The sequence below is a fragment of the Thamnophis sirtalis genome, unplaced genomic scaffold (assembly GCF_051295495.1).
Source record: "Thamnophis sirtalis isolate CommonGarterSnake01/CBP01778 unplaced genomic scaffold, rThaSir2_p1.2 scaffold_1, whole genome shotgun sequence".
Lineage (NCBI taxonomy): Eukaryota > Metazoa > Chordata > Lepidosauria > Squamata > Natricidae > Thamnophis > Thamnophis sirtalis.
In genome coordinates, this window is record NW_028261381.1 from 14,669,322 (window position 1) to 14,692,539 (window position 23,218).

The 23,218-nt window shown below is 37.2% G+C and overlaps 1 protein-coding gene across 4 annotated transcripts in view; it reads right to left on the minus strand.

The window, feature by feature from the left end:
• The window catches only part of GULP1 (GULP PTB domain containing engulfment adaptor 1), a 132,927-nt gene that overhangs the window by 47,727 nt on the left and 61,982 nt on the right, over nucleotides 1-23,218 (minus strand). For all 4 annotated transcript variants that reach the window (XM_087708022.1, XM_087708008.1, XM_087708030.1 and 1 more), the window contains exons 3-4: nucleotides 18,761-18,822; nucleotides 6,001-6,062 (exon numbers count right to left, since the gene is read on the minus strand). In XM_087708022.1, coding sequence (XP_087564148.1) covers nucleotides 6,001-6,062; nucleotides 18,761-18,788 — 90 coding nt within the window. In that variant the 5' untranslated portion in view covers nucleotides 18,789-18,822. The remainder of the gene's footprint in view (nucleotides 1-6,000; nucleotides 6,063-18,760; nucleotides 18,823-23,218) is intronic.

Genomic DNA, 23,218 nt, shown 5'->3' on the forward strand with positions numbered 1-23,218 from the left:
TAATACCTACCTCCATACCTTTTCACCTGTTTGTCACTCATGAGTCTATACTGTGTTGATTACTTAATCTAACCTACTGAATTTTTTACTTTATAAAAAACGGTACCACCATCATTTATATTTCCATCTCATTCTCTTTCCTTGTACATATTTTAGAAGGAACACAATATTGAGGAGTCTTTATGCAAAGGAACCAATTCTTTGTGAAAAAATATTTTTCCTTTGCAATAAAAACTCCACCATCTGTCTGTCTAAAACATATGGATCTTATTTCCCATAGGAACTACTATCACTGCAAATTTCTCCAAATTCTGTCCCCTGTATACTGCTTCTAGAAATGTTTCCACATCTTATTCATATAGAGATCTATAAGAACTTAATGTTTATCCTATAACTTGGTGAAAAATAAGAAAAAAAAATAAGAAAACATAAAAAAATAAAAAAAAATAAGAAAACAAGTTTTAACTATTCTGCACCAGAGGTGGGTTGCTCCTGGTTTTACTACCGGTTCACTTTGTGTGTGCTGTGTGTGTGTGTGTGCACACAATTCAATGTAAATTGTTCTTCATGCATGTGTAGAACAATTTACAGTGAACTGCGCACATGCACGCACATTACTAAACCACATATCGGCAATGGCAGCAGTGACCAGGGAACTGGTTCAGGGGCGTGGCCAAAACACCACTATCAGTTCGACCGAACTGGGAGCAACCCATCTCTGTTCTGCACCCATATCCCCTGTGTAAAATCAAGCTCTTTATTCTTCATTATCTTACCTCAAAGTTTGTTATCATATCTGGGATTCATAACCCATCTTCAAAGTGACCTGAGCCATTTTTGGAGTTCCAGACTAGAACCCTGTTTCTGGCACACCAGTAATAATAAGTATTTTATGTAGCAATGCATTTAAATACTTATTTCTATTTCTTATCTTTGAAATGATACAGTTGCGCAATGCATAAGTTGTATGAAGCTTCAAAATTAATTAAGCTTCATGACTACATTTTATTTTGGCAGCAAAACATCTAGTGAATGTTCATTGTACATTAACATTGTTCTTACCATCCAATCTTCCTTTCATCATAGTATACTGCGCTTATGTCTGCCAAAATAATTGCAGCTTTATTTCTAAGTGCTTTCCAACTACCAGATGTTGCTTGCCTGTAACCAATTTTCTATAAAACACAGACTTGTATTCATTTCAAAAAACCAAGAAGATTGTTAGCATAATAGGTTGATTAAATCAGAAACTAGCCAACTATTTTGCGGATCAATATAAATTTATAATGTGTACTTCCCAGAAACAGATCATGATTACATATGAAACATGCACTTTTATAAACCATAAATGTGAGCTTTGTATTTAATTTGGACAATGTGTTTCTATATTTATGAAGTTACCTAAGGTCCTATGATCCTAAATTAATTATAGTGCTTTATTCTATCACTTATTCTTCTCTGCTGAATAGACATAGTGAATTTGAGAACTAGTAGTTTTGAAAAGACATGTTATACATTAAATCAAATTCTCTGGTTTATGAACTTAAAATTCGAGTTTAAATTCTCTTGGATCTGGAGAAGTATTGCACCCCATAGGAACATAGTTGCTCGTTTTTCTGTAATACTATTTCTGATTGATTTCAGTGACTCTCACAAAATGTGAACTTTAAAAATGCGAGATAAAGGTGAAATATTGTCGTATTTTCCCCTCATATCCTCAAGAAGGAAAAAGGATTTTAAGAAAAAAATATTTTTTCTTACTCATACATCACCTGTGAGGATACAGATGTAAATTTTTACTAAGTCCTGACGCACAGGCAGAAGAAAGGAAAAACCATGTAATAAAATGGATAAAAATGCTTTAAAAAGCATTGTTGTGTTACAGCACAACAATGGGAAGAATTGTGAATTAAATCTGTAAAACAGGGGTGTCAAACTCAATTTAATTGAGAGCTGCATCAGGGTTATATTTGGCCTTGAAGGGCTAGAGGTGGCGTGGCCAGGGTAGGTGTGGCCATGGAGGGTGTGGCTGTGGGTGGGCATGACCTGGACTTGTGTTGGGGGCACCTTTGGTGGCAAGTGCTAAGGCAAGACTTCCCTGAGAGCCTTCCTCACAGTCATTATAATCTCCTTTCCTTTCTTCCTTTTCTTTTTCCTCCCCTCTCATTCTCCTTTCCTCTTCCTTCCCCTCTTTCCTTATTTTTCCTCTTTGCTCTCTTCCCATCTTTTCTTTGTCTTTCCTCTTTTCCTTTCTCCTTTCCTGTCCCTTCTTGCATGCTTAAATGCAAAAGGGGAAACATTTCTCCTTTTGTTTTGTTTCTAGTTTGTTTTGATAGCCCTCTGCCAGTGAAAATGAACCTTGCTGGGGGGGGGAGGGGCTGCACACTTCATTTTCGGTGCCAGAGGCACCGCAGGCCAGTCCTTTGCTGTTTCCAGGCCAGCCCCACAGGCCAGATCTAAGCACTTTGAGTTTGACACCCCTGCTGTAAAACATCCTAAAGGAAAATTGGTAGAAAATGTTCTACAGATTTATGCAACTCTATAAATATTTAAGATAATAACAAATGTTGGAGGTGCTATGAAAGAGAAGGAATGTTTTATCACATGTGGAAAGATAAACGTAGTATAACAAAGTATACTTTGGAATTAAAATTTGAAACGAAACCATAACTTTTCTTACTAGGTAAAATCTCAGAAAAAAAATCACCAAGGAACAAGGAAATTTAACAAGACATTGCATGCACTCACACACATTCAAGTTGATGGTCACTCACTTGGTCAACAGCCACGCTCAAATCACTTATTATAAAAAAGTCAAGTATTTGTATCAATATCCTAAATTTTTAATTAATATTGATACAATATCTCTTTCTCTTTTCTTTATTTCCGAAATGCACGGTTATCTAAACAATACAATGTTAATAATTTTAATACTGTATAAATATTATTTTATTGAAATAATGGAATGTAGGAAGAGTTCTGTGAACTCTTGTGATTTCAAGCTCATTAGTTGATCCTGTATCTGTGGTTAGCTATCAGTTTCCCGATCTACAGTATGTGCAGATGGTTTCTATTGATATTAATTAATATTCATGATATGTGCACAACAGAAAATACAGTCAATGATTTTTTTTTCTTAATTTTCAAGCAGGTAGTATTCCAACATATTTTATTTACTGTCATGCACATCTTTATTTATTGCAGTACCATTTCCAACATAATCAACCAAAGGTCCATAAAGATTATATATGCATGACATTTTCCTATCCGAACACAGCATATAAGGAGGAAGAGACTGGAAATGAATCTTTCAAAGCTGGCTTTTAAAGACACTCTCCCTGCTGCAATGGAGAAGGTTAATTTCTCCCATGGAAAAAGGAGGAGACTGCATTTTCTCCCAGCTACCAAATAGTCTTGAAAGTTTTTGTTCTGTATACTAATGGACTCTTCGATGGGCAATTGAAGCTTCCTTGTTCCTCAACATTTTGATTATGAAGTTTATTTCTCTGCTGCAAACAGCAACAAAAAAGAAAGTTGAAGTTCTGCCTTCACTCCCATAATCCTGATCAATAGAACTTTTTCCTATTAATAGTAAGACAACTATACTATTGATTGTATGGAAAGAACTACAGTGGAAAGGTTGGTAATTAAAATCTCTCCTGTCCAATGATTTTGAGCAGGGTAATTATTTATACACTGAGAGAGAGAGCAAACTATTGCTTATTCTGCCACCTGGACAGGCAATAGGAAGCAGTAGGGTCAAAGGAGGACTAGTAATTCTTACAAAAGAGAAAACTCATGAATCAATCAACAGCATATTCAAGGGAATAAAATCCACAAGGGAAGAAGAAACAACAACAGTACTCTCCCTTGGTACCCATATCGGCAGAGGCAATGATGGCAAATTAGAAACATAAGTCTGTTATAAAAGCACCCACACCAACCAAGTGCTCACTATCAAAATAACAACCCAAACTCCCACAAGAGAAGCTCTGCAAGAACATTATTTAGATGAGTATAAACTTACTGCAGCAACCTTGAACATCAGAAAAATAATATATCTTCCAACAAAATGGATACCACGCCTCTTTATTAAAAGCGCCTGGCCATTAACACACTACTACACAACCAACACAAGCTGTCAAAAGGATAATAGCAATAGCAATAGCACTTAGACCAGGGGTGGGTTTCTCGCCCCATTCCAACCGGTTCGGTTGGGGCCGGCAGCATCCTGGTGCACGCATGCGTACTAGCGTCTGTGCAATGCTCCAGCTGCTCCTGGAGGATCGCGCAGGCGCTATATGCGTCCTGTGCATGCGGGTTCTGCGCATGCGTGGAAGCGCAGAACTCATCAAAACCGGGTAAGGAGCACGGGCAGGCAGGTGCGCCCTTCGCCGTTCCCGGAAGTTACTTACTTCCGGGTTCGCCGACCAACCGGTTCGCAGGGACCGCCGCGAACCGGTTGAAACCCACCCCTGACTTAGACTTATATACCACTTCATAGTGCTTTGCAGCCCTCTCTAACCATGAGTCTGGTGAGATTCAATGAGCAAAATTGCTGGTGGCTGGTGATCAGCAGAAGTCTGCAGTACTGCACTCTAACCACTGTACCAACCTTGGGCCATAATGCCATACATCAAAAACATCTCAGAAACCACCAACAGACACCAACAGACGTGTCATTACTTCAACACACATACCAATAAAGATCTGAAAAACTTAAGTAAACCAAAAGCCCCAGTAGTAGCCTCGAACAAAAAAACAACACTCATCTACAATTGACAGGATTAAGGCTGTGACAACCACTATGTAGGACAGACTGGCAGGAAATTAGCAGAGCGCATCCATGAAGAGCAATCATGGTAGCAATCAGAAGAGATGAAGAAAACTCCTTAATTTCATGACACATGGACAGATTTAACCATAGTTTCAACTGAGAAACTGTGAGCAACCTAGACTAAGCCACTCAGACCAAAGCATTCTGATGGCACTTGGACAAATCTGCCATCAAATGGCCCCATAGGCAGTGGTGAAATTCAATTTTTTTTTTACTATCGGTTTTGTGGGCGTGGCTTGGTGGGTATGGCAGGGGAATGATACTGCAAAATCTCCATTCCCATCCCAATCCAGGGGATGGATACTGAAAGATTCCCATTCCCTCCCTACTCCTGCGTTAAGGATATTGCAAAATCCCCATTCCCACCTCACTCTGGAGTCAGCCAGATGTGGTATTTGCCAGTTCTCCAAATTACTCAAAATTTCCACTGTCGGTTCTCCAGAATCTGTCAGAACCTGCTGAATTTCACCCTTGCACATAGGGATAAATAACATCTATATACCATTCAAAAGGGACAGTCAAAAAGCTAATAAGGAAACAAAGACACCATTACACCTCTCCAGCAATCAACAACCTAGATAAATAGAGATTAATACCAAGATTAATATTAGATTAATAATCAAGCAATAAACAATACCTCAATTAAAGGACTACCAAATCAGACAAACAATCCAACAATAAACAACATCCCACTCAAGAAACTACCCAGCAAAACAGATAGGGCAAGCCACTTGTATATAAACAAAGCAAATCCTACTCTCTTCTAGCACTGATGATGTTACCTAGTTGGGTAAAGAAATGTCTGCAAGAAAACCAAATTCAGAGAGCACAAAGGGTCCCATATCTTACAAAAGAAAATGATAAATGTCTAAATGTTATGAATGGACAGTTCCTGGTCCTAGAAATAAATGTGACCTTCAACCTAATTTCAAAGGTCCTCTGTAGTATCAGTTCAAACTCTGATAAGAGCTACCTTAACCATTCCCATATTCTTTTATTGTTTAAAAGAGAGAGAAAAGATACCACTTGCACTTTGTCTTCTTCTACCATATGAACCCAACAAATTACCCCTGAAAGAATGAAGTCTTTAGTAATTACGATCTGATTTAGACAATTGCTAGCTATCAAGTTAGTAGAAACAAGTTAGCAGACACACACCTCACCTTTGCATTGTAAGGAATATAGTGTTTTGATAAAGCTTCAGGAGTGTGCATCCACGTCTTATCTGCAAAAGGAAAAAAATACACATAATTAAGACTTAGGTACTAGACATGCACAGAAGGAAAAGACATTCAATAGGTTTTTGCATCTATATATACCAAGCACAAAAGATACCTATTACGTATTATATAGCTATATGCACCTACCCTCACATAAAGTTCCCAGAGATTTCCAAAGACTATTCAGTCTTCAATCTCCGTCTATGCATCACAATATCTAATTCCTGAAATGAGTATTCAATTGTCTGATACTTTATAAAAGGAGGTTAGTAGTGGTTGTTAAGCAAAGGTCATGGCCAAGCTCTGAAGACTTTATATAAACCAACCTTTCATTTCCTTGGTGGCGCAGTGGTTAGATGCAGTATTGCAGGCTACTTCTGCTGACTGCTGGCTGCCTGCAATTTGGCAGTTCAAATCTCACCATGCTCAAGACTGACTCAGCCTTCCATCCTTCCAAGTTGAGGACCCAGATTGTTGGGGGCAATATGCTGACTCTGTAAACTGCTTAGAGAGGGCTGTAAAGCACTGTAAAGCAGTATATAAGTCTAAGTGCTATTGCTATTGTATCCAACTGATACTCTTTGGATCCTAACTGACAGGTTAGAGAAAAAAGACTTTGTTACTATGAGAAGGAAAGGAGGTAGATGGGATTTATTTCTACTCCATATCATGGATTTACTCTTGTCCTTGTCCAATCAGAATTCTGCCAAATGCTTACTGGCTTCTTATGACCAAGAAAGACAACAATTTCTAAACAACACATTATACTCAGTTGTGTCCAACCATTAAAATACAATATGTGTACTTGGGTAACTAATTCTAACCAGTCATGCAATTTGTTTATTGCATGATGCAGCTTTTGAAAATGAAAATAGAAATACAAAATAGAAATCATCTTTAAAAATTATCGTTATATCACCTAGACATTTTAAACTGAGCCATTCTAGCTCTCCCTGATATTTTAAACTGACAAAGAATTCAGCTCACAAACAGGAAAGGCAATTTCAATAGCGGCTAAAGAGGCATTTGAATGCCACTTTAAGCTATACAGACACAATCCAGTGTCCATTTTCTATCTTTGAAATATTTATCTTAAAACTGAGATTTATCTTCACAATCCAGTGAAAATAAATCTCAGTTTTAAGATAAATATTTCAAAGACAGAAAATTAAGTTTATTATAGCTGCCTTATGTCATTCAAGCATTTTCATGAATAAATTATTTAAATCTGAATTGATGTTGTGTGAACAATTAACATTAAATTTAAAAAGAGCATGATATCTCATTGCCTGTCCTTCATACAGAATACAGAAAGATTTACAGCTTTACTTTATACATTTGATCTTCTCTTGATTCCTAATAGAACACATTCCTACTCTAACACTAAATCTTCTAGTGTGGCATAGCTTCAATTTATGAAATCTCTCTAGAAAAACTGTAATGTCAGGTAGGTTAGCGATCAGTGTAAATGATGGATGACTGCATCTTACAGAGCCAAGTTTAAATTATGGGCATCCTGGTTTATTTATTCCTTTATTCCTTGTTAACCACCCAAGGCATATGTTTGAGATGTGGGGCCATGTAAATTGAATATATAAATAAATAACATAAAACATATTGTCCAGAAATTAGCAGAGCCAAGGCAATCATGTCATGAAAATAAAGCATTTATGAGTATGATCCAATCAGTTTTATTTATTTGTAATTATTCTGTTTTTTTTTAATATAATTTTGCATAGATACAAGTCTTCAAATAGATTTAAACCAATTTGAATGTAGAAATTTGGTCTAGTTTTGATAGCTTACTTTGATTTAGACAAATGAAATCCATTATTGATCAATGAAATACATGGTGATCTTTCAGATATGACTTAGGACAGGGATCCTCAAACTATGGCCCGCGGGCCAGATCTAGCCCGCCAACACAATGTTTTCAGCCCTTGCAGTGGTGGGATTCAGCCTTGCCCGGCCGCTCCCACTCACTCCTCACATGGCTGGCTTTTCCCAACTGAGGGGGGCCTTGGGAAGAAGTGCCTCACCTGCCAGAGGGCAGCATTGTACATTTTCAGTTTTCTTAATGGCATCTCCTGTGCTCCCCTATCCCGCTTCGTAGGTTTCAGATTGTAGCTATGGGCTCCCTGATCAAGAGCAGGGCAGAGGGGAAGCAAGCCTTAATTTCAATATCCAAATTGAGGGCTGGATGGGGTGGAGGAGAGAGAGGCAGCGCTTTCTGGGATGGCAGGCCAGTCTAGTAATTCCTCATTTCCCCTTCCCTCACCAATTAAGGGGGCAGGCAGGCTACTATACTTGGTAGTCTAGCTCAGCCCAGGAAGGCAGAGGAGGCCCTTGTTCCAGTAGGGGCTTGCCTGGGTCTCATAGTTGCTGCTTTAGCCACAATGAAACGTGTGGTTTTGGCAAGGGAGGGGGCAGAGGAATCAAGCCCAGAGGAGAAGCATCCCTTTTCCTTCCTGTTTGTTCTGGCACTGTACAGCAGTGGAGGGAGAGCAAAAGGAGCCCATGTGGGTCGGGTGACTTGGCCAGGGAAGAGTCCCAAGTATGTGGGAGGTTGCTGCTGAAGGGTGTCTGTTTCTAGGTTCTGGAGTAGACATAAACCTACTCTTTTGCCTCTAAGGAGGCCCAGCTCTTGGGCTGAGTCCCTTGCCTCCCACCCACCCAAAACAAGGAGAGACAATGCCTTCCCTGGCTTTGTTCTACTCGTTGATTTTAAGCTCCTTGGGGCTGAGAAGAATTGCTGCGAAACGGAGTTTCCTCAAATGGGCCACTAGACTCCTAAATAACTTTAAAAAACAATCTAGTAAAAGGAGAAGTCAATCAAAAGAGCAACATGCAAACAAAAGCAAATAAAACATCCCCAGGAGCAAAACAAATTAAAGTTTAATCTATGTATGTTGTTTAATGGACTGCTAAACTGGCAAAATGGACTGCTAAATTGCCCACATCCACATGACCACCTAGCCACACCCACTCAGCTGGTTCATCCCAGTCTGAGGGACTGTGAATCCCCCCCCCCCCCGTTTAAAAAGTTTGAGGACCCCTGACTTAGGACATTGTCACAATGCAAAAATGATATCAGCGCAATTGTAATCCATCAATGCTGGCTGTTTTTGGACATTGCAACAAAAATACAAACAAAAATAAACAGCAAAACATTTTTAGCCCTGCTGTAGCCATGCACCATGCCAGAATCCTTACATGATTAAATATATTATAGTCATTAAAAGTTAATTTAATATTTCTCATGATTTCTATGTAATACACTCAGGAAGAAAATCTTTTGGGGAAAAAAATCATGGTCCAGTGTTATTTTCTAATACTGTTGCAAGGCTAATCAATAAAGACTCAGTGTCAATAATACTGTTGCAATGGTTCCCACATTGTGATATATCTGGAAAAATGCATTTTGGTTTTATTTTCTTGTGCTAAAGCCACATCTAAATGTGTTTTATCTTTTCTTATGGTAAAAGATAAATATCATTTTGTCTGTCGCTGTGTATAGGTAGTACTGTATTAACAACTATAACATATAGTTACATCTGAATTTAGATAAACAATGTTATTAGCTTTAGAAACACCTAAATTATTAGAAATGATTTTTAAATCTTCAGACAAGAAAACCCGCAATTAATCCTTATAAATAACACTTATTGAGAAATCAGTTTGATCTAAAAATCTTTGAAGATGAATGGGACAAAGAATTGTAGATCTCCATTTTGTCTGAACAATAGAAAACTGACTTTAATATTTATGTAAAAAAATTCAATAGATCTTACACCATGGTTCATTCAACAGCAACAATCTAATGTATTTTGGACACTGGCCTTCATTATTTTGCACAACAAATTCATAAATTACTGTGTTAAAGATGAAATGAGCATAAATGCTTCATTAAAATGTGTCTCTGTCATGTCAAAGAATTGCTACATTCTGAAAGGGAATCATTACTTTTATTAAATTAACTTTGAAATCAGATTTAACATTTTTGAATGCCCACATTCTTTTGAACTATTATCTTATAAATAGAAATTGTCATCTGAACAAGGAAAATAAACTCTCCATGCCACTCTTCTAAAAGATTTGTCCTCAAACAATGGAAAGATAAATTGCATGGTTTCAATCACTCAGTGGTTTAAAGATCTTGTGTTAATGTTATGAATGAGTTGCTTACAAATGTAAATTATGAAGAGACAATTATAATGAAATACACTATTTTATTGAACCTATTGTATATTTCACATTCTTATCTAAATGTATGGGTTTTCTTGCATGTATGTATGTATGGGTCTGTTCTATTGTGCAATAATTTGATAATATTGCATAGCCCTAATACAAATATGGTCCATCTTATATTGTAAAGGAGCAAAACAAAACCTTATAGTTTATCTGCAAAAAACAAAAAACAACCAACTAACCAACCAAAAACCCTTAAATATGTTTCTGTAAAAGTATCTGCTACCTGGTGCAACAATGCTAAGATAATAAAGTATCAAAAATACTATTATTTATTACCTTCAGCTGGTGAAACTGTACATATACAAAGATACAGTATCCTGTGGAACTTTGTTTTAGTTCACCCACTGTAGTTAGCAAACTTTGGCTAAGTTTATTTATCAATGATAAGCATATTTTGTATACAGGTTGTCCTTAACTTACAATCGAATGCTTAAAGGATTTAAAAAATAGTTACTTACGACCCATTATCAAAGCTACAACCGTCCCATCACTCCCACGGTCACATGATTACATTTCGGGCTCTTAGCCACAGGCTTATATTTAAAACCAATTGCACACACATAATAGTGTTTTGCAATATTTTTTGCCACTTTCCATGTAGCATGGCTTTTTCAGGAGGCAATTGGATTTTCTTGACTTTTACTTGAAGACCTTTTACTTCTCATCCAAGAAGCATCTTCAGCTCTGATTGGATGATGGGGAATGGAAAGACTTATATTCCTTGCAGACAACTGGTCATTTGCATCCTTTTAAAGGGTTGTTGAAGTATTTGGAGATTTATCTGTTATCATCAGGGTCACCTGAGTAGCGGTAATGGTCTTTGCAGTCTGCAATTTTTTTTCTCTGGAAATCCGTTCATACTCCCAACACCATGCATTCGAAGGGTTTTCATCCCAAATTGGATAGCTAAAAGTCTATATGTGTAGATGACTGAGAATCTCCACATTCAACTTCCTACTGGTTATTCTAAGCCTAAGGCATAGTGAATCCTCTCTTCAAGAACATCAAATTCCCTTAATGGTTTATTATTCAATTTCTTTCTGGTTTACTAATAATTTTAAAGTACTGGGGCAGACGGTAGCCATGGCATTTTTCATAACAAGAATTTTAATGACACTATCGGCAAAGAAGTACAACTTCATAAATTTTATGAAAGTGGGGATTCAACGTATGCATGGGCAACTTCACCAATTAAAAACAATTTGCAGGAGGTGCTTTCAGTGGGTATTTCCGGCAATGCATTCACTTTAGAGAGACCCATGCTCATCTTTTTGCCAAGGCTCTAAAAGCCTTATCTTCCATGTGCAGATATCTGCTTCTTTTACAGAAGGCTAGCTTTTGTAAATGGATTTATGTGGCAGCTTATTAAAATGACAAAATGTTGTTAATTTAAGCACTGGCAACTGCTTATTGGATTCCTTGCTCATCTGGTTGTTTAGGGCTAGAGTCGGATTTTTAAAGAAATCTGTATGTGTAACAAACTCTCACAGACTCAAAAGCTTACACTGGCAAAATTAAATATGGGGTAATGGATGAATTCATACGTAGAAATACCTACTGATGAGACCCAAATTAATTCCTTCTCTCTGCCGATACATGAATGAGTCATGCAAATTATCTTCTATGCAGAATGTGAAGGATATATAAAATACCTAGCAAACTTTTGAGATTTTAAAATCTCTGGATCAAGCAGAGCCTTCAATATTCAGGATTAGACACCTTAGAAACAAAGTAGATAAAATATAAGGCAAAACAAGGTAAAGTAAGGTAAGATAGGTTAGGTAAGACAGAGCTGCATCCCATTGATCTCTCAAATAACTTAGCATCACATTGTCTGAAATAATAATATCCTTTCTTGGAAGGTCTCTTTATGACATTGAAGGTGATAATGGGAGTCAGACAAATATGTCAGAGACCAAGAAAAGCAGACAAGAATAAACAGGTCTCAAGAGAGAAAACTGCCTTAGCATCTTCCACAATGTGCATCACATTCAGCCAAATTCTAATTCTTGAATTACCTCTGTTTCAAAAGATTTATGGGTTTTCCACAGATATGTTGGATCTACTCCAAATGTCCCTAAATGTTCCAAAAATATCCCATGCAGCAAAACAGTGGCTGAGTTCTCACCTAATACCAAGCCCTTTTGACCAGAGTTAGTGTAATGAGTCACAATGATTTGCATATCACACTAAATTATAACAGCTGATTCACCCAGAACAATATGGGAGACACAAAGAAACTATACTACAGTATGATATATGAATCCCAGTGCTGTCTTATCTCAGGAAGCCAACCCTCTTTCCAAGTCTTCATCTTTCCACAGATATAAAAACTAGCAAGGTAAAGGAAAGGTGGGACGGAGTAGTAACAAAATGTTGCCAACAGCCTTAATTATATCTCTGCTAACAAGATCAAACAATATTTAGGACTTTCCTTTAAACAGACTGCTATCCAGCGCCACTGGTACCTCCTTTCATAACTGAATGATGAAAAGGGCATGGATAAAAAGGGACTCGCTTTCCACAATTGATAATTAAATAAATTTCAGGAGAGAGAAGATTCCAGCGCTACTGTCATCATAGGAAGACTCGCCACTCTAGAGAAAGTCCACCAGATGGCATTGAACAGTTTTCCCTAAGAAGAAGCAGGACTATCAGCACAGAAAATTGTTGTAAACAAATTTGTTTTAAAATATTTTTATTTCCTGGTGACTTTTACGTTTATCTTCCCTTTGTATTTCAACTTGTTTTCCTTTTGGATTGCTGTTTTAATCCCGCTTATTACTCTCTGTAAACTATCTCCAATAGCCTATAGGCTTCAGTAAATAGATAAGTTAATTACTCTTGAGTAGGCTTTTTATCTTCATTTCTAGACATCCCCTGGGAAGAGGTGTTCTTTAAAAAAATTAAATTCCAGAGCCTATTAGTTCCCTAAAGTGATACATCAAGTACATCAAAAAAAATAATAATAGTCTGTACTTCTGAAAATTTTATTAACAGCCTATACAAACACAGCTATATTCCATACTTTCTATTGAAGACATCCTATATAATTCCTTGCTTCTTATATCAAATTGTAGTCATTGTGCCCTATTTTCACAAGTTTCTATAATTCGCAATCATTGTGCTATGGATCTTTTCAAATTTATATCATTTAAAGTTGGAGATTATTATAAGAGTTGTAAATGAACTGATTTTTTTCCTCACTTAGTTCTCACCTTGCATGGGATTGCAATTTTTTCAGGCTATGCCAATCTCTAACAGGTCAGTACATCAAGTTATACTTAATGTCACTGCATATGACTCCTACATTGTAAAATCCAATATGAGTGCAATTTCTGCCTAACTAAAAAGGTACCCTCTATTTTTTTTTGGCGGGGGGGGGGGAGGTTGTTTTATAGCCATGCACGCTGCTTGCTGATATGTTTTCAATTGTTATGGCAAAGCCAGCCTTTTAAAGATAAAACAAATGCTAGCAATACTGATATTTACAAAGGAGGTGAACACTATGGTTACTCCCTTTTTTCCCCCCAGCACCTCAAATATGTTGCTACAACTGCATTTCCTGCTATTTTAATATCTGTTTAGCAATCGAATAAAGGGGAAACATTGCTGCTAATTATGAACTGGGGCTCCAAGCAACTTCCCTAACAAAAAAAGTCTCTGAGACTTGAGTTTCCTCAAAGTTCCATTTTATTAGAGATGTCATTTTGGCACATCTGGGAAAACCAGAATCTGAAAGCTTCCAGATGTTCCCCAACCAAATGAAAGTCCAAGTACCTACCCAACACTCACATGTTCATCATATGGTCCAATCAGGCACTGTCCCAACTGGAAATATCTCCTAGTCACATCATTGCAGCTACAGAGCAAGGTGTCCTTGACTCTCTGAGAAATGAATGTTATTTTGACTATATATCTCCCATACTCCATATAATGCCCCTCCCATTTTTCCCACAGCATTAAATGGGGCAGGCCTGAAGGCCCAATGCAAAAGAGGGCTGACAAGCTGTTTTTTGTAAGTGTTTTATTTTGGCAGAAGCTATAAAGAAAGCTAACAGCTTCGGTATTGTTTTCCTTGTTATTTTTTCTAATTATATTAACAAATTATATTAACACAAATATATAGCCACAAAGCAATGCTAAGAAATGTTGTGTTGGACAGGGTTCCCAACAAGGCAACTTTAGATTCTTTGTTCCATGTGATTCTACTTTTTAAAGATTCTTTCAATTCAAAATAATAAACACAGCAAACTGTATTTCCAAGAAAATATCTGAAAGCTGCCTAGACTTCAGGGGCATTCTTTAAAAAAAAATGCAGTGGAGCAAGCTACGTATCTTGTTTGCTTGGAAATATGCCAAATTATCTGCCCTCCAACCAATACCTAGTGGGCTTAGGGTACTGGACAGCATCTTAGGAAGGACAAGAAGCAAAGTTATTTATTAGCTTTATAGTCCATCCTCTACTAAATGAGTATTTTATCACTGGACAAGTTCACCAAGGGAGTCATTTTTTTAGAGTGCTTTGAGTTATGTCTTCCAACCCTCAAAGGCTGGAGATACCCAATTTAGAATATCTAAATTTCCTGACCATTAGCTCTTAATTTTTGCACTGTGTTTTTATTTTATTTTTAAAAGCAAGCATACCCTTTTCAAGCTATGATTACAATACATAGCTTACTCATTAGTTGAAGCAGTTAACTGCTTATTCATTTCACTATTTAACCATTAAATTCAAAACAAAATTGTATTTTCTATTTGAGATATAGAAGTGAAATGTTTTTACCATCTTCTGTTATTAGAAATCAATCACTATACCCATAAAATTAAATTCAATCTGCCCTGGGGTTGAGAATGCTAAAGTACCATTATATAATATGTCTCAATTTGATGTCTATCTGTACCTCTTTCTGCAATTATGTTTTTTTATTATGTACCTTTACTTTTTACTCCCAGGCAAATAAATATCTTCTAAAGAAGTTTGGATTTGGTTTATTGGTCTCCTCCCTCTTTACACTTGCTTTTGCAATAAAATGAAATACCAGGATAATATTACTATAACAACCACCAAATGAATACTGTACCTGGCACAGTGCAGATTTCATTTTGGAATAAGTTAATTGTTCTTTTAATTTTTAATATGCAATTTAGATTTGTAATACAAAACAATGCCTAAAAAACCATTCTAACTAGGGTTAACTTTTAAAATATTTGGTTTGGTTAGCTGATAAATAATTTATGACTTAATTTATGTGTTTTTGTTGCCCTCTCCCATTATTATTTTTTATATTAAATCTATGTAGGCCTAAGGGGAAAAAGACTTGGTTAAGACTTTTTAATCTTTGTGCTCTACCTAAAGGAACTCAAAATAGGCATGCAGTTATATATCTTCATTCTAGATATTGAAGAATATGCTTTATCATTCTCCACACTACTACTGCTACCACCAACAACAACAAATATCATCCAAATAAACCTGGAAGTAAACTTAATATTATACAAAACAGAGAGCCAATTTCATTTAACACAGGGGTGTCAAACTTGGATCCAACCTAAGGAGCCATCCTGATCTATCCAATGTGAAGAGGAAACAATGGGGCCAGCGTGGCTTCAGCCTGGTCTACTCAGTGTGAAAAGGAAAGATCAGGCCAACGTAGCTTCAGCCCGGTATACCCAATGTGAAGAGGAAACATGCCAGCAATTTGGGGATGGCATCAAACTGGCTACCCACCCCCACCCAGTTGGCCACACCCCACCAGTTGGCCACACCCACCCAATAAGTCACACACGCCTGGCCCTCCGAGATCAACCACAGCCCTGATGTGGTCCTCAATGAAATTGAGTTTGAGTTTGACACCCCTGATCTAACAGATAAGTTTCCGGAGAAGGAATATTGGAAACCAGAGTTTTAGTCCTGGCTTTGGTGTGATGGCTCAGCGATTAATAGCAATAGCAATAGCAGTTAGACTTATATACTGCTTCATAGGGCTTTCAGCCCTCTCTAGGCGGTTTACAGAGTCAGCATATCGCTCCCACAGTCTGGGTCCTCAATTCACCCACCTCGGAAGGATGGAAGGCTGAGTCAACCTTCAGCCGGTGAGATTTGAACCGCTGAACTACAGATAGCAGTCAGCTAAAGTGGCCTGCAGTACTGCACCCTAACCACTGCACCACCTCGGCTCTTGCGATTAAGATACTGGGCTTGTTGGATCGAAAGATGGCAGCCTAATTTTGAGATCTGAGTGCCACAGATCCTTGCCTCAGTTCCTGCCAACCAGCAGTCTCAAAGCATACAAATGCCAGTAGATAAACAGTTACCACTTTGGTAGGAATATAACAGTGCTTTGTGACGTCATGCTGGCCCACATAACCATGGAAATGTCTTTGGACAGTGCTGGCTCAACAGTCTTGAAACAGAGACGAGCACCACCCCCTATAGTTGGCAATGACTAGTAGAGTAAAATCTGCAAGGACTCCTTTTATTTTTAGGTGGCTATACAAATTGAATAAATGAACAACTGGCAGCCAGAACAAAGTCATTGGCAAACCACTTCTTAAAATGTTGCCACTAAAACTAACCTTCAAAGAAAGGCCCATCTGATTGACATAATTTCCCCTGGATTGTCTATCAGGAGCTGCTTCTTTGAATTCTTGCAAGATTATAGCTATCTTCATAATGCAAAAAATAAATAAATAAATAAACTTACTCTAAAATGGAAGCAAACACTTTCAATCTACTCTTCACAGCCCCATCAGAGGAATAGAGAAGTGCATAAGCAAAAGGATTATTCCTGCTCATTCCTGACACATTAAGCATGAAACCATCAATTTAGAGGCGCACTAAATCATAATTTGGTGTAACTTGCACAATCCTATTACTTCTCCCCTGCTAGCAGAAGATGATAGGCACTTGCCTGCATTTTCAACTACTGATTACCGTAATTCATTATTCCATCTTGGTGAAAAGATTCTACTTAGTTTGCCTCATCTTGGTTGGTTTATTTCAGTGAACTAGGTTTTGATGAATAAAATCAAGATAGCAACCATGGTAAACTTAAAGGGCAGATGAAGCTTTCTTTGCACCATCATGGTTACCTTTATCTTTATTGACCATGCTGTGTGGACTGCACTGCAGGAAACCACAGTAGGAAATAGTGATAGTTTCTACCAAATTGGATATTAAAAAATATCATTCGGTGTACAAGCAGAAACTAAAGCAATGTTCATCTTATTGCAAACTATTAATTGAGTGTTATAGTTCCAAACCTCAAATCAAAAGCTTAAATCAGGACTTTGTCCTGGCTGCACTTTAGCTAAATCTGACATATAATATTGTAGATGGGAGGCTCATTCAAAGTACTGTATATGGTGAATTCATTGGCGAGATATATTTTTAATACACATTGCCAGTTGTATGAGAAAAGAGTTCCTTATTTCAGGTTTTTAATACTGTTTTTTAAAAAAAGAAAACCAAGGACTTTTTCCCCAGCAGACCACATACAAGTCTGAGTGTGTTTGTGTGTGCATGTGTGTGTATACACACATACATACATGTCTGTCATCACAGAGAAACAAAAAAAATGAATGTATCCATTAGACCAATATCAAGACAAGATTAATGCTATACATGAATGAACTCCCAAATCAGCTCCGCATCGTCTTACAGAGTGTTGCCATGTAAATAGCTCATATATACCAGTCAGTATATTTTTTTAAAAAAATAGCTCATGTGGTAGAAAATGCTTGCCAGAACTTCATTGTTTTTCAGACCTCTTTTCATAGATTTAATCTCTGTTTCTAAAACCATCTTTTTAAGGTGGTAAATCACTATTTAGTAACTGCTTCTTGTCAGGTGCTAAGAGAGTGGACAAATGATAATCATTTCCCTCATCCTCAATTGAGAGCTACAAGAATTTAAACCTTATTGTCCTTCTGCTTTGGGTTTGTATTTGATACCTAGCAGCCACTGGAATCCTTCTGTAATTGCTTTAGTAGCTTTTCTATAATCTATTTATAAGAACTCTGTGTCCTTGAAACACCTATTTGCATTCTGACTTGTTGAGAAAAGGCTGAGCATTCAAACCAGAATATCTAATGGACTTTTTCATCCTTACAGATTTGGTCAGTCAATGAGATGATTAGGAGAGCTTCTATTACGTGTGATGAGAACTCCAGAATCCCCTCACAAGTCAGGTGCATGAAAATGCTTACTTTTTTCTTTTCCCCTTTACCCTCATTAATATAAATGATTGTTGTATAATTTTAGTCTACTTTTTAAATTTTATAAACTACTCCTGTCACATAGAGCAAATAATTGAATAAAAACTCATTAAGGCATTTTATCATAATTCTCTGGCCAAATGTCATTTCAAGTTTTGTCCTTTTGAACTTTGTCTTTTTTTCAATGCTTCTTTTTTCACTTTTTCAATATCATTGAATTGAAACTGCTTACCTTTCTTTCTGCTAAAAGCACGATTCATGATGAGAAATCATCCACTGCGCATATGTTTTAAACTAAAAAACAAAACAAAACAATATATACGTATGCATACATAAATTTTGATTAAAAAGTGACATTGATTTCACAATAGATTATTTGCAAGCACTATTAGATTCATATTACATAATATGAAAAATGTACTTTAAAAAAGAACTAATTAACATATATATTCTGCAATATACTTGAAATGCAATCTAAAAAAACTGCTAAATGCAACAAAGTCTCTCTAATCTCTATTAGATTTACTCTACAGTCCTTGAAGATTAAATATATATAAAGGCAGATTGGACAGAAAGTGAATTCCTTAAATGTAAGCCAATATCAGCACTTGAAGTTTTCAATGTACTTGGACTGGCACTTTTAGTACTCTTAGAAACTCATTTTCTAGAGATGGCTTTCGTTTTCTCTTGCTTTATTTCTGCTATAAATCATGATACCCCAAATGAATTTTTCCCACCATATTCATTGATTAACTCTGATCACATACTGTAGGTTTTATTTATAAATGAACCTTCAAATTAAATTCTGCCAGATTCAGTTGATTGTCTGGGGAAGTTGGTAGGAAAGATTTCAAATGGTAATCACATGATTGTGGGGCGCTTGGCAATATGGCATAAATGCAAATGGGCTGCCAAGAGCCCAGATTGCAATCATTTGAACACTGAGGTGCTGCAGTGGCTGTAACTTTGGGCATGGATTTAAGTCTCTTCATTCATCACCATCAAATGGTTGCTGAACAAATGGTCTTTAAGCAACAAGGGCCACATTTATATTTCCAGAGCAGCACAATTATTTATTAGTTTGGAACATACCAGTTTCTTAATGCAGAAAATGATGTACATATTAAAAAAAATTATTTTCAGACATGATTACTGCTAACAAACAGTATAAACAACACAATTCTAATGAATGGGTGGTGGAACTCCCAAAATATGGCAACTACAGGGCATCTCCTCATTGGAAGAAAAGAGATTTGAGATGAGTATGTTTATATTTATGCATATACATACATACATACATACATACATACATACATACATACACACACACACACACACACACACACACACACACACACACATCTCCAAGGTAAGCAAATACTGATTTGAATATAGATAGATATACTGTAAAATCAAATAATTCATTTATTCGTCTTGAATTGGGTAAAGTCAATTTTTTTACTCAAGGTGAATTGATCTAAGTCATTTTTATAACATTTTACTTAAAATAAAACTTTAAACAAAATTGTTTAACTATTTTCTTCTATATTTTCCTGACATTCCATGTAGTTATCTCATACACAAACAAGTAAATGAGAAAAAGAGAGTTTAATGACAGCACAACAAATAGAATCCATAGAGATTTCCCATAATGCATAGAATTTCCCTTATTATTATTTTTTTGAAAAATTAAAATTTCCATAACCAGAAGGGTACACAACAATGATTCTAAGATAGATTATATATAATTGTGCACACAATAGAATTTCTCTTCCACTCTGCTTTAAATTGCTACCCTTACACATTGTATGATCTTTTTTTTTAAAGATATTTTTATAAATAAAGTTTTGTCAATTCACATTTTTAAAAATGTCTCTGTTTCTATTTTGATATGATAAACATATGACCGTGATGTCCCTAGATCAGGAGATTGTTTGCCTTTGCAAGGTGGCGCCAAGGTGGCGCAGTGGTTAAAAGCAGCACTGCAGGCTACTGCTAGATCAGCAGGTCAGCGGTTCAAATCTCACCGGCTCAGGGTTGACTCAGCCTTCCATCCTTCCGAGGTGGGTAAAATGAGGACCCAGATTGTTGGGGGCAATATGCTGACTCTCTGTAAACCGCTTAGAGAGGCCTGAAAGGCCTATGAAGCGGTATATAAGTCTACTGCTATTGCTATATTGCTATTTGCTTATGTGGTACTTCCTCCCGAAAGAAAGAAAGAAAGAAAGAAAGAAAGAGAGAGAGAGAGAGAGAGAGAGAGAGAGAGAGAGAGAGAGAGAGAGAGAAAGAAAGAAAGAAAGAAAGAAAGAAAGAGAGAGAAAAAGAGAGAGAGAAAGAAAGAGAGAAAGAAAGAAAGAAAGAAAGAAAGAAAGAAAGAAAGAAAGAAAGAACCATATAGTTGAATTTTCTGGCTCATCTTAATGTGGGAAATTTTTCTGCAGGACAAGCTGTATTTGCCTCTTGGCAATTCTTGGACTAGTATCATCTAGTGTTTATATTATTAACAGTTTCACAGTTTCCAGAAACTGATTTATTAGGAGCTGCCAGAAACTTCCCTTCTGTAAGAAAGGCAACAGATTATTCCAAGTAATAGCAAGGCCAGGAAAATAAAAGGATCATGGGAGCAGAGCCCACTTTTTGTCTGGATAGTAATACAATTGTGTTAGTAATTGTGGAACTATCTTCCTTAAAACTGGCAGAAGATTTGAAGTAGAAAAAGTAGGATTCTTGATAACTCATCACAGAACACCACGAGGCTAGTGAGATGCATGCTGGAGCAAATTCCATTCATTCTACCATACAGTGAATTCAATCTGGGACTCTGCTCTTCATAAATCAGAAATAGGATATTGGGATCTATTGTTTACTCGTGAATGATTTATGTTAGATTGGCAAGTGTTTTCACTATGCAGAGAATTGAATACCTTGCCCTGGTGCACCTGTCCATAAATTCAGACACACAAATGTATGACACCACTCAAAGCAGTTTAAAATTGGACAAAAGCATAAAAATGTAACTAAATCAAAACACAACTAATATCTAGAGCTGACAAATGGAATAATTGACCAAAACATTAAAAGGAAAGCAGAATAAGCAAACACATTATGTACATCATGAACAAAGCATTCAGTCTGGAAGGGTTCATCCACTTTTGATACCATTAATTATGGCATTGTCTGGACTGATGGGAATGCTTTGGATTGGGCAACACTGTTATGTGGTAGTTCTACTCTTTTCTTTTGTCTCTAGTTTCAATTAATGTTAAGTAGGAAGGAGATTAAGTTCATGACCTCTCACTTTTAGGAGGAGAATTATGGCACTTGTGGAGGGGGGGTGTCATAGGACTTGATAATTGCTTGTTTAACATCTACATGAAACCACTGGGTGAGTCATCAGTTTGGGATCAAGTATCATTAATAGGTTGATGATGCCCAACTATACATCACAATTCCAGATGAAACAAGGGTTAATATTGAAGTTTGTCCCAATGGACACTCGATGGGTCTGGATGCAGAAGAACAGACATAATTTTGACAAGAGAGAGGGGGTGAGAATATTTGAGCCCACTAGATCTGATGATTTTCCATTTTCGGGATTGGATGAGGTTGCACTAGTGCACAATCTGGGAGTTATCTTAGACTCAGGTCCTTTCAAAAAAATTGTAGCTAAGACAGTCTTTGTACAGTATTATCTAGTGCGCTCTTTTCTGGCCTGAGAAGCTCTTCAGATAGTTACAGTACCTTCAACTTTGTCAACTCTCGAATGGATTACTGTAAGACACTCTACATGGGGTTGTCCATGAAGAAGCTACAGCTAAATCAGATATACTAATGCACAGTGGTGGGTTTTTAGAACCTCTTCTGTAGGTGTAGCCTGCTTTGTGGGAGTGACTTGTTGGCCATGTGACCAGGTGGGAGTGGCTTGCCAGTCATGTGACTGGGTGGGAGTGGCTTGCCGGCCATGTGCCCGCGTGGGCATGGCCAACTTGTAAAATGTGGTGAAACTCACTTAACAATGCTCTTGCTGAGCAACCAAAATGTTGGCTCAGAAACTCTGGCACTTGAAGCATATACAAGACCCTCGCACCCCTAACCCTTCAGGAAAAAAAACCCAGGGGTATTCAAACTTGACAGCTTTAAGACTTGTGGACTTCAACTCCCGAATTCCCCCTCTCGCTCTTCATCTTGATGAAGTGTGGACGGGCAGGGGGAGGGAGCTGGAACCGGTTCTAAATGGCACTGCAGATTTGTGGAACCTCTTCTATAGAAGAGGTTAGAACTGGCAGGAACCTACCCCTGCTAATGCAGGAAATGAAAGGCATGTCCTTATGCTTATGTAAGCCAACCACTTTGTAAGCAGTATTGGTTACTAATTAGAATGCAGATGTAATTCAAGGTACTAATTGTCACTATAAGTCTTCATGGCATAAGGAAGAGATTGGTTATTTGAGGGACTGCCTCTCTGGTTCTTCCTCTACATCCAGTGAGCTAGGAAAAGTGGGTGTGTTTGAGGTCCCATTAATTTAGCCATGTCATGTCATGGGAACCAAGCCTTTTCTATCATAGTGCCATAGTGGAATGATATCCTTCCAGAGATTCAGATAGATACCACCCTGATGATATTTAGGGAGGTGGCTGTTCTCCCAGTACTTGCACATGGTGATACCCTATCAAATGGTTTTTGTTGTTG